The sequence below is a fragment of the Etheostoma spectabile genome, chromosome 12 (assembly GCF_008692095.1).
Source record: "Etheostoma spectabile isolate EspeVRDwgs_2016 chromosome 12, UIUC_Espe_1.0, whole genome shotgun sequence".
NCBI lineage: Eukaryota > Metazoa > Chordata > Actinopteri > Perciformes > Percidae > Etheostoma > Etheostoma spectabile.
This window is the reverse complement of record NC_045744.1, coordinates 6,876,953-6,890,169: the sequence shown is the minus strand read 5'-3', so window position 1 is coordinate 6,890,169 and position 13,217 is coordinate 6,876,953. Positions and strand designations below refer to the sequence as shown.

Below are 13,217 nucleotides of genomic sequence, written 5' to 3'. Positions count from 1 at the left end.
CATTCACTCAGTCCACACACTATTTTACTGCTTGATACTGTAATATTAGATTAGATTAGATTAGATTCAACTTAATTGTCATTACACAGGTACAGGCACAAGGCAACAAAATGCAGTTTAGGTCTAACCAGAAGTGCAATAGCAGTAAGTGCAGGATATACAATGGTATGTGTACAATATTAGTGTGTGTGAACTTAAATGTATTACTAGCAAATCATTAACACAAATACTGTTCTCTGCATCAACTAAATTTTTATTAGTCTAGTCAAAGTATTAACTTTGGTATGACACGGTTTTAAATGATTGCTATCAGTAAGAATGGGTGGTACTGCAGAAGCAACCAACCTATAGACAGACAAGCCATTGCCATACAGCAACTGAAGCTGTGTGCACTACCTAAACCGTTCTTCACTGCAGACCAAATAAATAAAAAGCATTATGAAAATAACAAATCAAATATGCCAGCTGGGCTAACTGGGGCCTGGTCTGTGTGACAGAGCTTACTGAACTACTTCACTGCTTTAATGTGTTTGAAGAGTAAGCGCAGTCCATATGTCAGCTTTTTTTTTAAATGATGGGCCAGGCACCAAAATGGGTCACTGGCATGTTTCAGTGGATCCCCACATGCCAAGAATACTAACATGCTTTAATGACTGAAAGGTCCCGACTCACTCAGTATTTGCTCGGTTTGGCTCCTTGGCCGTCAAAGTTTTAAATCCCTGCTGGATCCCATGTTGGAAGCACACTAAGTTCGGTTATGAAACATTAATCATACCAGACCATCAACTGGTTGACACTATAGAAAAATACACATGTAAAAGTTATATTCTAATATTGGCCCAGTTTATGCTTTTATTTCCAAGTCCAGAGATTGCTGTCACTGCCTGCATGTTGCTCTTTGTATTTGTAGCTACATTGCTCTCTGCTGGCCATGTTGTATAATGCAACATAGACATCCTAATATCCTAATATGCCAGACAGGGTTTCCTTTAAATAAGATCCAAACTATTTTATAGAAAACAAACTTTTTGCTTAGACCCTTTATTTTCAAGCTAATCAACATATATGTTCTGTATTTAATCTTCCCTTAACCATCCTGTTGGTCTGTATTCCAGCATCACTGCCAGCAGTGGTTGTCAAAAATCAACATGGTGCATTTAAGAGTTGCTCCTTGATCCACAATGACTAACGATGAACTTCTCCTTTTTGAAATCCTAAATATTAAAGCCATTCTAGAGATGTAAATTACTGATATCAAATGCTATGTTTGTCAAAAATTACGTAATTTAAAAAAAACAATTGACAGGAGAGTGTGAGAATCTGTACTTTTCTTCAACCTTATTTTTTCTTTGTTTCTTTCACTGCTCCTCTCAGTCTGTCAGCCGTCCTGGGTGGTTCATAAGTGTGCTCAGCTCACGTATTGTATGCATGTGTGTGTTTGTTTAGTCTGTAGAGGGGAACAGAGCCCTGGCCTCTGCCAATTTTCTATACACTGAGAAAATATGCTTTTGGACAGATGGAAAAAGGGGAGCAGTTAAACAGACTCAGGGCCAACAGATACAAGGCCCCTCTTTCCTCAAAATCAACCACCAAGACCCTCCAGACTGAGAAACAAGCACCTCAAAACTGTGCTGCTGCTTTTCCATGACTGCAATATCCACACAGCATGCTGGTGCAGGGACTAAATAGACTACCGTTTAGGAAGAACTTCTTCCAAGTGAAGTTGAATCATTATCAGCACCGTGTCACAGAGTTTGTCTGAAGGAAATTAAATTTCATCCATTGTGTAGTGATCATTTTAATTTATAACATGCTGAGCAAGCTGTCAAACTCTTCTGCAATTCCCAATGAATGCACACAAAAACTAACAAAACCAAAAGCTACAGCTGTTGTGGTTGCTATGACATCTAGCACAAATATATACATGCACATTGTCTTATACAACTGAGAAGACTAACTGAAACATTCATCATCACCATAATGGTTGCCACTTCACATTGTGTGTCCCTATGACCTGGCCATCATGTAAAAATATGTCAATAGGTAAAGACCACCAGAATACTCAGATGTGATATAGACTTATCAGAGACAGACATACACACGGAGACAATTAAATGACTAACTTGAAACCAATAAAGATATAATGAGTAAGTACGTGAATTCAAATACCATAGAAGTTCAAAGTGTCATAATAACGTTTAAGGATACACACATCCACTGCTGTTTAGTCTCCCTCTTTGTAGATTATAATTTAAAACAGGAAGTTTCACTACTACTAGATTTCATTGGAATTCAAAGAGACATTTAAAAGAGAAAAATATTGTGGCTGAAGTGCCCACATGGCATTATTTGAAACAATGTCATTGCAATTAATGTCATTATAGAGATGACACATGTCCAAAAACACGCAGACGGGACCATGTAAACACACAGACACAGAAGAAACAAGAAGATCAATACTGCATTGGGATGTAGCCAAGTGGTGTCCCATTTCATAGGGGTATGTTTTCCCCCCTAGTCCTAGGGGTAAGGTGTAAGGGGCAGGGGTAAGGTGGAGACATGGGATTCAGCTTTAGCCTGCTCCATCCACTCTGAGGACTCCATCCACTCTGAGGAAGTGTTTAGCCTCGGACTGAAGCTGTAAGAATGGATGGACTGACTGACTGGAGGGGAGGAAAAGATGGGAGGAGCACTTGGAGTAAAGAAGGGTAGAGGAGGGTTTGACAGAGAGAGGAGGGGAGGGTGTTGGAGTTTTGGGGGATGTGAGGAAAAGAAGTAGGAGGGGAATACCACCCACCAAGCAAGTTGTGGAGAGGTTCTGGGGGTTGGGCCGCTCACAGGAAACAGTTGTGGCTCCTTCCCAGGCCTCACACCGAGCAGCCCTGGGCCACCCAGTCATCGACAGACAGACCTACCAAATGGCCTGGCTGGGCCAAACCGACAGGGATTTGTTTATTTTTCATCCTTTGGTGGTGGGGGGGGAAATTGTTCAGCACAAGCTGTTTATTAGACCTTTGATTTGTCATGTGTCAGCGTTCACTTGCGGGGAATGTGTATACATAAGTCCGGCTTGTGTATAGTTAGGAGGTTTGGAGGCTTAGAGGGTGTGGGCATGGAGGAGTGGAGGAGGCTGGGGGGAAAAAAGAAAGGAGGAAAAATGGAAAGCCTCCCACGTTGAAGGCAAGTCTGAACTGCATTATGGGTCATTCTCCAGCTGTCCCTGATTGTTGATGTCATGGGGGACTGAACTGTTGTGCCTGGTTTGCAATGGTTGTGGGAAGAGAAGGAGCATGTGGACAAACAGAGAATTCTGCTCACATGGATGAAATGCATTAAGCTAAATAGATCAGAATTTAGCAGCTGGGGCCTGATTAGGAAGCAGTTTAAAGTTACTGTGTAAGTAACAGTCATGGATTCACAGCAGTGAACAGCAGTTCATAGCTGATTTGTAACATTGCCCTCAGTGACCTACAATGAGGAATATTGGATACAGTACCCTTGTATGCACAGTATAGTAAAACCACTGACACTTGACACATTTCTATTGTCTCACAGTACATATCACCCAACCATAAATTTAAGTCAGCCGTGATTTATATACGCAATACCTTTTTTATTGTTATGAAAACGTGTTTAGGCTACTACAATATATGTGCTTTTTTGATTACAAATGCCGATGGCAAAATAATAAGAACCAGCACATTTAACTGTGCAGTAACCAACTCAATATGAGAAATTATATTAGGTAATGATGTAATAAATGAGAAAAAGTCCTTGCAATGCAAGACAAAGTTAATATCAATAATATTTGATAAATGTACTACATGGGAAATTGCCACTATACTTATCTATATTAATGTTTTTTAATGTTGTTTTAGATGTGTTATTCTTATTGATCTGAAAACTGTAACATCTCATGTAGTCAGATTGCAATTTAGGACAGTGGCATTCATTCTTTCAAGTGTTTTCCCCAAAACCAATTTAAATTAGTTAAACTCTATCATGTCTATCATCTATCAAGCTCTCATATGTAAACATATTGTATTCTGCCATTGGCATCACATTACTGTTACTCTTGGATTTTAAATATAAGAAGTTTACAATATGTTAATCAAACATATCAGCTGTAAGAAGTATTTTAATGTTGGGAGAAATCTACTCACTACACACAGCGCACCATATCTTTTTGCATATAAACTCTTTCTGCAAAGTGGTGACATCAAAGTGTAGTATGCTTCTCTCTGACGTGTAACCTTGCGGTGCAAAAGTATAATGTCACAAAAATAACTTTCTCAAAATGATTTCTAATGGCCTACGCATAAACCCACAGAGCCTACTAGTTATACGCAAGTTGCATGCAATAAAGAATACTAGATACAAAATTGGGATTACCGATTCCCAATTGATTTTTATAGCAGATGTCATTCCGTACTGATCCAGGTAGTGGCAGCATAACGCCAATTTGGATTTTACATGTGGAAAAAAAGCCATAGAAGAAGAAGGCCGCCAAGGACCAATCAGATCCTCAAGTACCCGGAACACCACTTTCAAACTTTGGCGGCGTTGAAGCTGGCACGTATGCTAGGTAACTGTGTTTTTTGACGTTAGTTGGCGAGAAAAAGTTAACAGACAAGATTATAATTTTTATTTATGAACGAAAGAAATATATAGTTTTAAAGCGACCACGACAAACTTGCTAGGTAGTGCAAGTTAACGTAACGTTAGCTCGTTTTCAAAAGTTTAGCTAGCTAATGTTACCGGGATTTTAATTTCACCGTTAACGTTACAGGCCAAAAGAAAAACTACAATGGAGGCCAACCTTTCCAGGCTTCTTGTTGGACTCTCAGTGAAAATCAGTCGCAGTGATGGTGAGCTGGTGTTGTTTTCTATTGCAATTTGTACCCTAAATATTAACGCTTTATTTCGTAAACACACATGACGGTGACTTGCTGTTTGTTTGTCTGTAAACCAGGTCGAGTCCATCTGGCGACGGTGAAGTCCACGGATACCGTCAAGTCTACTATTATGGTTGAATGGACTGAAAGAAATATCTGCCGAGGAAAGGAGGTACGTAGTCAGTCTATTTAATAATAATAATAATAATAATAATAATATGAATGTAAAGTCAACCAGTCCTTGTGTAACAGCCATCACTCTGTTTGTAATGTATTAAGCAAGTTGACATCTGATCTAAGTTTGTTTTGATTTTAGGTGGATTTGAGTGAGTTGTGTACACTCAATCCAGAGCTTTTGGACCATATAAAGACAGTTACAAACACCGCTTCTGACCAGCCCCTCCTGCTCCAGACAAGGTAAGCCACCTTACTTTTCCACACAACAATGAACTAAAGCAGCTTGTTGTCAATGCAAACAGGCGAGGCCATATTTCTAAGATTTGGAACTTCACAGTTGTAATCAAATAATCCTGTCAGAGCTGCTTCCTTGTTTTGTCTCTCCTACAACAGTTCTACTCTCAATAAATGACAAATGTCAAAGTTGAATGGTTATTTTGACTTGTCCATTGGATTGTGAAATATAGGGTTCAACATTAGTCCTGGATGGAAACATTGTAAAGCATCTAAATAACTGCACTTTCTCTCTCTCTCTCTGTCTTTCCATAGAAGTATGAGGGACGACTGCGCTCATCCAGAATTCCTGCCCCTACCTCCTGTGTGTAAATATATTGTACTATTTCTTTGTTTAAGTTTGCCATATCTTGTAATTTGGCTCCTAACAGCTCTTTTCCTTCCAAAAGCCTCTGCTCCAACAGTCACCCAAGCTGAAGAGTCAGGTCGGCATGGCATGCATGTTCCTCTCTCTGAAGCACATTACCCTTAATTTCTTTTACTCTATTGCCAATGGGATCAGGGTGTAAGAGCTAAACATTCCACAATCCTTGGAGAGCACAAGTCAGGCCTGGCCACTGATTATTCATTAAAAAATCATCTACTTCACTTTAACAAGTGGGGCACAGGGTTGCAAATGGATAACTTTAGCTATTGGGTAATTTTGGGAATGCACTACTATATTTTTGACCATTAATATGCTCTAAATTCTGGGTGGGAATAAAGAGGGGGGGGGGGGGGTTCTCCGTATCATCACTTATAACAAAGGTACAGCATTTGTACATGCTTGTTTATCCATTTGTGTTATAATACAATGCCCTGCTTTTTCCCTCAATTCACTTAATTCAGTCAGTAATATTTACATATGCAAAAATAGTCAAATATTTAATAACCTGCTGCACTTTAGTTTCCACTTTTCTGCACCTGTCAAATTACTTCTCTGTCAGTCTGGGTCGCTGAAGGATTTTTTTTCCCAAATGGCAAATTTGTTTCTGTTGTCCCTCTTCACTCCAGTCATGTACAGTGTATTCTTCTTTTGTACCATGGTTTGGATTACATTTAACCCCAGGATAACCATGCTAGCAATACTTAATTTAAGACACTGACACTCATACTGCAGCTGCTTGACTTGGATTTGTCTTCCTTTCAGTTGCCAATCGGTCTCAGACTAGGCAGACGTGTTTGTTCCAAGTCCCGGCCCCTGTTGCAGCATCAGTCCCGACCTCCGACTCAGCTCAGGCAAGCCTAGAGACGGTCCACTCTAGTCTCCCCTCTTCATCATCGCTCCTCACAAACTCCGGTTGGTATTTATCTACTGAAAAATTCAAAAACTAGAACCTTGTCCCAAAAACATGAGACAAACTGAGGCAAGACACACACTTGTTTCAACATCTGGGTACTACTGTTCTCATTGACAGGTAATTGCAGGACCTGCCCATACAGTATATTTTGCACATCCACATGACACATTAGCAGTAGTATCACAAGATGTGGAACATGTTGTTGCATGGGCTACAGTAGATTTTCAGGTATTTTCTATGTGCAACCTAATCCTTTTAATGGTGTCTTTGTTCGGTAATTTCCAAATATTTTGTACTTTATAATTTTATGTCTTTACTAAACTGCACGCTTTTGCCTTATCTAGCACTTCATAATCGGCGCAATGGAAAGAATGAGCCCAAACCAGCACAGTCGCTTCCTTTTGTCCGTGAGGCAATAAAGGAAAATGAACCTGAGATAACGCTTCCTCCGCCTGCAGTCAAAGGTCAGTTACACATTTTACATGAACATGATATCATGGTTATTCATTGGATCACTTAGCATACCCCATACAAAGATAGAAAGCTCCACACATGAATGTCACACGTGCAGCCTCCCTTTTCTCCTTTTTAAACAATTGTTCATGTTTTATTAATATTATGGGGGTAAGGCACACATAGATTGTATCAACTCCATGTTCTCTGAGTAGTATATAAGTATAATATAGTATAAGTAGAAACGGGTAATAATCTGGTACACACAAGGAATTCTGTAACTAGATTTGTTGGATGTTGCGGTGATGAGAATGAGATTTGTATTCATTAGTAGTTTAGTTTTGCTCTAACAAAAAAGGAAAGTATACATCATCTGTATGCACTTCAGGCAGAAGAAAATCTGTGGTTTCCAAAGAGCTAAACAAAGGCAACAAAAGGCTGTCTAGTGTTGTAAAGCCCCACGACACGCAGACCAAGAGAGGAAAGGTGAGCTTTTTTTCTGCCTTTTTTTAAAACCTATTCTGCCAATTCTATCTTGTTTTGTTTTTAGTTGGTGGAAACTTTTTATACCCAGAAGGTCCATCTCACACTGTATGTATGTTCCCTTTGTTTCCTTTTTTAGTTTGGAGAGGCTCCCCGACCAAACCAGAAGTTCTATGAGATGATCCAAGACTTCAGAGAGACCTTGGAAATAACCCCCTTATTAACAAATGAGCATGTAAGTTTTGACTCGAGTGATTGGCCTTGTAGGAAGTTGTATCGCGATACTTACAGCACATGTTGTGTTTTTACAGATTGAACCTCACAGGATTTGTGTGTGCGTTCGGAAGCGCCCCCTTAACAAACAAGGTATGTGATTTCTAACATCCTGTATACAGTATCACGTGTAAAAAGATTTCCCCTAAGATTTTTTTGTTTTTAATTGCTGAATTTGACATTTGTGTGTATTCCAGAGACTAATAAAAAGGAGATAGATGTCGTGACTGTACCTGGAAATGGTACTCTGATTGCCCATGAGCCAAAACAGAAGGTGGACCTCACCAAGTACTTGGAGAACCAAATATTCCACTTTGACTACTCCTTTAATGAGACTGCCACCAACGACCTGGTCTACAAGTAATGTCCTCATTTGTCCTGTTATTTAGCAACAATGTAGTCTCACACAAAACTTCCATCACAGGAAGGTCTGGCTAGTCCACACAACATTCCTTGAAAAACATTCTCTGGGTCATTGGTATTTCTTTAAACCAATCACAATCGTCTTGGGCGACGCTAAGCGCCAGATGCAGATATGGTGCCTCTGCAAAACAGCCTTAGGGAGGAAATTTTCACATAGGGAGGCGAGCTGTGGAATGGCTGTGGAATATGTGACGAGATTTTTACTCAAAAGATAAATATAATTGGATTGTCGGTTTTAGTTTGAGTGTGTTTCCTGAATCAACATGAGTTTAGAATACCAGCACAAAGAAAGCGGAAAGTAAGGGACATCCAGCTGAAAATAAGGGACATCCTCCGGCGGCACGGGAACTATCCTGTAAACGGAACGTTGTTTTGTAGACTAGCAGCAAGGTGGATCTGATTGCAGGCTTCCTCAATGAGATGGAGTGTGTTTACAAGCTTTCACAGAAATTTCACGAAAAGCATGGACCCTTTATCTGAGAGAGGGACAGAGCAGGGACCCCCACTACATATTTTATAAGGTTACGTTGCATATTTAACTAGGCCTACAATAATGTGTGGGCGGCCTAAAGCCTTTTTACGTTCCTTTTAGCGCATAGAAAACTAAGCTATGAAAATAATTGTTGGTATGATTTTACAAATCATGTTTTAAAGTTAAACATACATGTGACAGTAAAACTTTAGGATTAACTGCATCAGTGAATGATAACTTTAGTGACGACCTTACCTATACGCCAGTAAGCCCATTAGTGTTTTTTTACAAATAGGCTGATTTTTTTTTGTTTTTTTAGAACAATATGTTGGATTCATGTTAAGACATTTTATTTTTAACTTTCAAAAGTTGGAAACAAACTCCCTTGATTACTGTAGTGTGTATCTGTTCGGTAAAGTGTTGATTAGGAGGAAAACCTTTTGGAAACTCGAGGTGTAATATCTAAACATGCCATTGTTGTCTTTTTCTGGGTTTTACAAAGTCTTCAATTTATGACAAATGCTTTTTTTTTTCTTTTTTCAGGTTCACAGCCAAACCTTTGGTGCATTCCATTTTTGAAGGTGGAATGGCAACATGTTTTGCCTACGGCCAGACTGGGAGTGGGAAGACTCATGTAAGCCATGCTGTTTGGTAATGACTTGTCTTGAAGCAGCATTTGTAAAATTTATTTATTTATTTTTTTGCTTGTTTGGCACATTATCTCCCTAGACGATGGGAGGTGATTTCACAGGGAAGCAGCAAAACAGCGCTAAAGGAATCTACGCCTTGGCAGGTAGGGCCGTAACCATCCACTCAATGGATCTACATTGCTTGCATAAGTTTACACACCCATGTTAAAGTTGCTCAAAAAAAAGAATAAAAAAACATCTTTTGGAAATTGATCTTAATCCCTTAATTAAAAAAAAATTAGAAAAATTCAACCTTTTAACAACACCAATTTTCTTTGTAAATGAATAATGTTTTGTAAATAAATACATGTTCATGTACACACCTTAAATAAATTCTCATAGAAGTAGGCACATTTTTATTTTTCAAGGCCAGTTATTTGGATCCTGACAAAGTTCTCTCGGCCTTTGGAACTTTTCATAAGATCATCTCTCAATGCAAATCAAACCAGCTGTTAAGCTAACTGAACTAACACCATGCCAAACTAGAAATGTGCCTGCTTCTATAAGAATTAAACATAGGTGTGTATACTTATGTCCCCTGTATTTTAGGGAAGAACATTTATTTATTTACAATACATTATTCATTCACAAAGAAAATTGGTGTCCTTTTAAAAGGTTGGATTTTCCTAAATGTTTTGAATTAAGGCATTGAGATCCATTTCCAAAAGATGTTTTTTTTATTCTTTTTAATCAACTTTAGCATGGGTGTGCAAACTTATCCAAGCCACTGTACATGCACTTTGTGTTGAAGGAAATACAAAATCAGGGTTTTCACTTTAAGATAATTAATGGAAATCAATCAAATCAGCATCATTTTGTATGTGTTCCATTTAACTCAGATATGAGTCTCATTGCATCTCCATTTGTTTTAAACAGAAGTGTAAACTACACCCGGGATTGTCTAAAACTGTCCTTTTACATGCTAACTTTATTTTGAATAATTTGAGTCTTTCCCTTCTAGCCCAGGATGTTTTTACCTATCTGAACCACCGGAGATATGCTCACCTGGACGTCTCTGCTTATGTCAGCTTCTTTGAGATTTACAATGGAAAAGTAAGAAAAAAAAAACTTCTACCGCCATGAACTTTTATTAAGAAGGTTTTACAATAAAATCAGCTCATTCAAGTTATCTCAAAGGTGCCCTAAGTGAAGTCACATGTTTCTTAGGCTACTTTCTTTTGGTCACAAATAGCAAACATCTCCTCGCTAACAGAGCTGCCTGTCCCCCGGAACACACTGTCAAATAAAAGTGTTCTCTGTAGACAGCCCAGGGTCTAAAAACGGCAATCTAGCCTTTATTTTCTTCTTTTTTTGAAAATACTTTGAACGTCAACAAGAAGCGCCATCACCCATTCTTTTTTAGAGCACCTTTTAAAAGTGAAATATACTTTTTGATTCAGGTGTATGACCTGCTGAATAAGAAGACCATGCTCCGTGTTCTGGAGGACGAGCGACAGCAGGTTCAGGTGGTTGGCCTGGAGGAGGTCTATGTGTCCAATGCAGAAGAGGTCATCAAGATGATCCAGCAGGGCAGTGCATGCAGGTACTTCTGTCTTAGGAACGTTTATGTTGCAACGTCAAAGACAAAGATTTCTGGGCTGTAGGTTCATGTTTTTTGCACAAAACACTGGTGCTACAGAGGTTGAAAGGTGTGTAGCACAGGGAAGAAGTATCAAATAAGTTAAAAAAAAAAAAAGAAGTTATTTCATGACCTTTCAAATGAACATAGTACATTGTTTTCATAATCACATTTGTTGCTCGCATCCAGCGCAAAAATTGCTCAGGTGCTAGTGCGATGATTTCATTCATTGCCAGATTTTTGTGAAGCGTATAGCACTGTCCAGCTCTGAGCATGTGATCGGTAACTTAAGAATCAAACATGAAATATATTACATATATATTACCGGTACATTAACCTGGCTGCTTTCCCTTCCCTTCTGTCCTGTCTCTCCAGAACATCAGGCCAGACCTCTGCCAACGCCAACTCATCCCGCTCTCATGCCATCCTTCAGATCATCCTGCGGCGCAATGACCGCGCCACCACGCTGCATGGCAAATTCTCACTGATTGACTTGGCTGGCAATGAGCGCGGCACTGACGTCAGTAGCAATGACCGCAGCACTTTAGTGGAGACTGCCGAGATCAACCGCAGCCTGCTGGCTCTCAAGGTAGACTGTGGCGTGCACACGCCAGATACATACAGTATTTGTGGATGAAAAGTGAGAAGAGCCTATTTTCTCTCTCACACCTCAGCTAGATGCCATGTAACCATGGCTCTCACATTGAGACTGTAAAGAAGAGTAAAATGCTTAACTTCAGGCATTCTCAGAGCTCTGTCCTAATATATAGAATATGCATGCAAACCACCTAATAAGATATTGAAAATGACACCTAACATGTCTGTGTGTCCACTCCTGTGTCCTGTAGGAGTGTATTCGCTCACTGGGAATGAACAGCGATCACATTCCTTTCCGAATGAGCACTTTGACCAAAGTCCTCAGGGACTCCTTCGTTGGAGAAAAGTCCAAGACCTGCATGGTACGTTACAACACCATACTTGACTGACTTTGAGTTTGGCATATAGCGTATTATGCTCTGTATACATTGTAATGGTTGATGCAGATTCACACCAAACAAGCACTAAATCTGTTGTGAATAATGTGTGGGTTTAAGTACAGAACGTATGTACCCATATTTTTCCTTCTCTTATTTGATAGATTGCCATGGTGTCTCCAGGCATGACTTCATGTGAATACACGATGAACACACTACGTTATGCTGACAGGTACATATTTATCCTATGGAGTTTGACTTAATTCCAGTTATGTGTATTGTGTGAAAGAAACTTACATTTTAACATTAAAAGAATATCATGCCTGGGAAGATGAAACTTGAAACAGATTTTCCGGTCTTTGGCAGAGTGAAGGAACTGAATGGCAAATCCAAGGTCAACAGAGAAGCTAAGGCACAAGAGCCTTTAAATAGCTCCACAGAGGAGGTCAGCTTGCACAAAATCATAGTTAATATTGATTATATTGTGTATATGTGTATAATTTGCTAAGGTTTTTTGCTTGTGTGTGTGTTGTAGGAATCTGTTGTGGATACCAGTGTTTATGATGCAATATCTCAAGTGGCAGAGCTGGAGGAGAAGGTTTATGTACAGTTTCAGGTAATTTTCTTATGTCGGCTCTTCTTTGCAGCATACAGGAATAGTGAGAATCTTTTTTCTTTCTTTTTTTTAATCAACTTTTTAAGTCCTCAAACTTTTGTTTCTCAGAGGCCAATGAACTCTTCAAGGCAATGAGCCAACCTCTTACAATGTTGAGGAAGGACTCCCCGACCTGGTGGTATGCAAAGAAATTAATGGTTTTGTAAACCACAGTTTATCTTGTTTTTTTAGTCTGTTAACATTTATACAAATACTCAATGACCATTGGGGAGGGTGTGGGGATTTTCTTAAAGTACTACTTGAATACAGAAATTAAATATGTTTGTCTTGAATCACTTTTCTCAAACTTTGTTTATGGAGGCAATGACTAAGCATTGAGCAACTGTACTGTGAGGAATGTACTTTCCCACCATGGTGGATCTGCAAAATTAGGGTTTGTACAACATACGTTGATCTGGTATATGTGTAGCGAATTACTACAATAAATCAAATGCCATGGGAGATTAATGCAAAAGTGCATAATAAACTCCAAAAATGTGGTAACATTCGTTTAAATCTATTTTAGTTTTAATTTTTATGCCTTTTTTCATTTCATCACAACACGTTCAG

General features: G+C 39.1%; 1 protein-coding gene across 1 annotated transcript; it reads left to right on the top strand.

Moving 5' to 3' along the window:
• Positions 1-4,504: 4,504 nt before the first annotated feature.
• kif2c (kinesin family member 2C) lies at positions 4,505-12,820 on the top strand. The gene is given in 23 exon segments (XM_032531648.1): positions 4,505-4,580; positions 4,783-4,868; positions 4,973-5,067; positions 5,212-5,293; positions 5,296-5,312; positions 5,622-5,670; positions 5,756-5,791; positions 6,496-6,645; positions 6,991-7,110; positions 7,488-7,585; positions 7,722-7,817; positions 7,894-7,948; positions 8,053-8,215; positions 9,294-9,384; positions 9,480-9,543; positions 10,401-10,492; positions 10,840-10,982; positions 11,394-11,607; positions 11,867-11,977; positions 12,157-12,224; positions 12,359-12,437; positions 12,528-12,608; positions 12,717-12,820. Coding segments are annotated over 23 exon segments (2,019 nt in total). The 5' UTR covers positions 4,505-4,578; the 3' UTR covers positions 12,744-12,820.
• Positions 12,821-13,217: the final 397 nt, after the last annotated feature.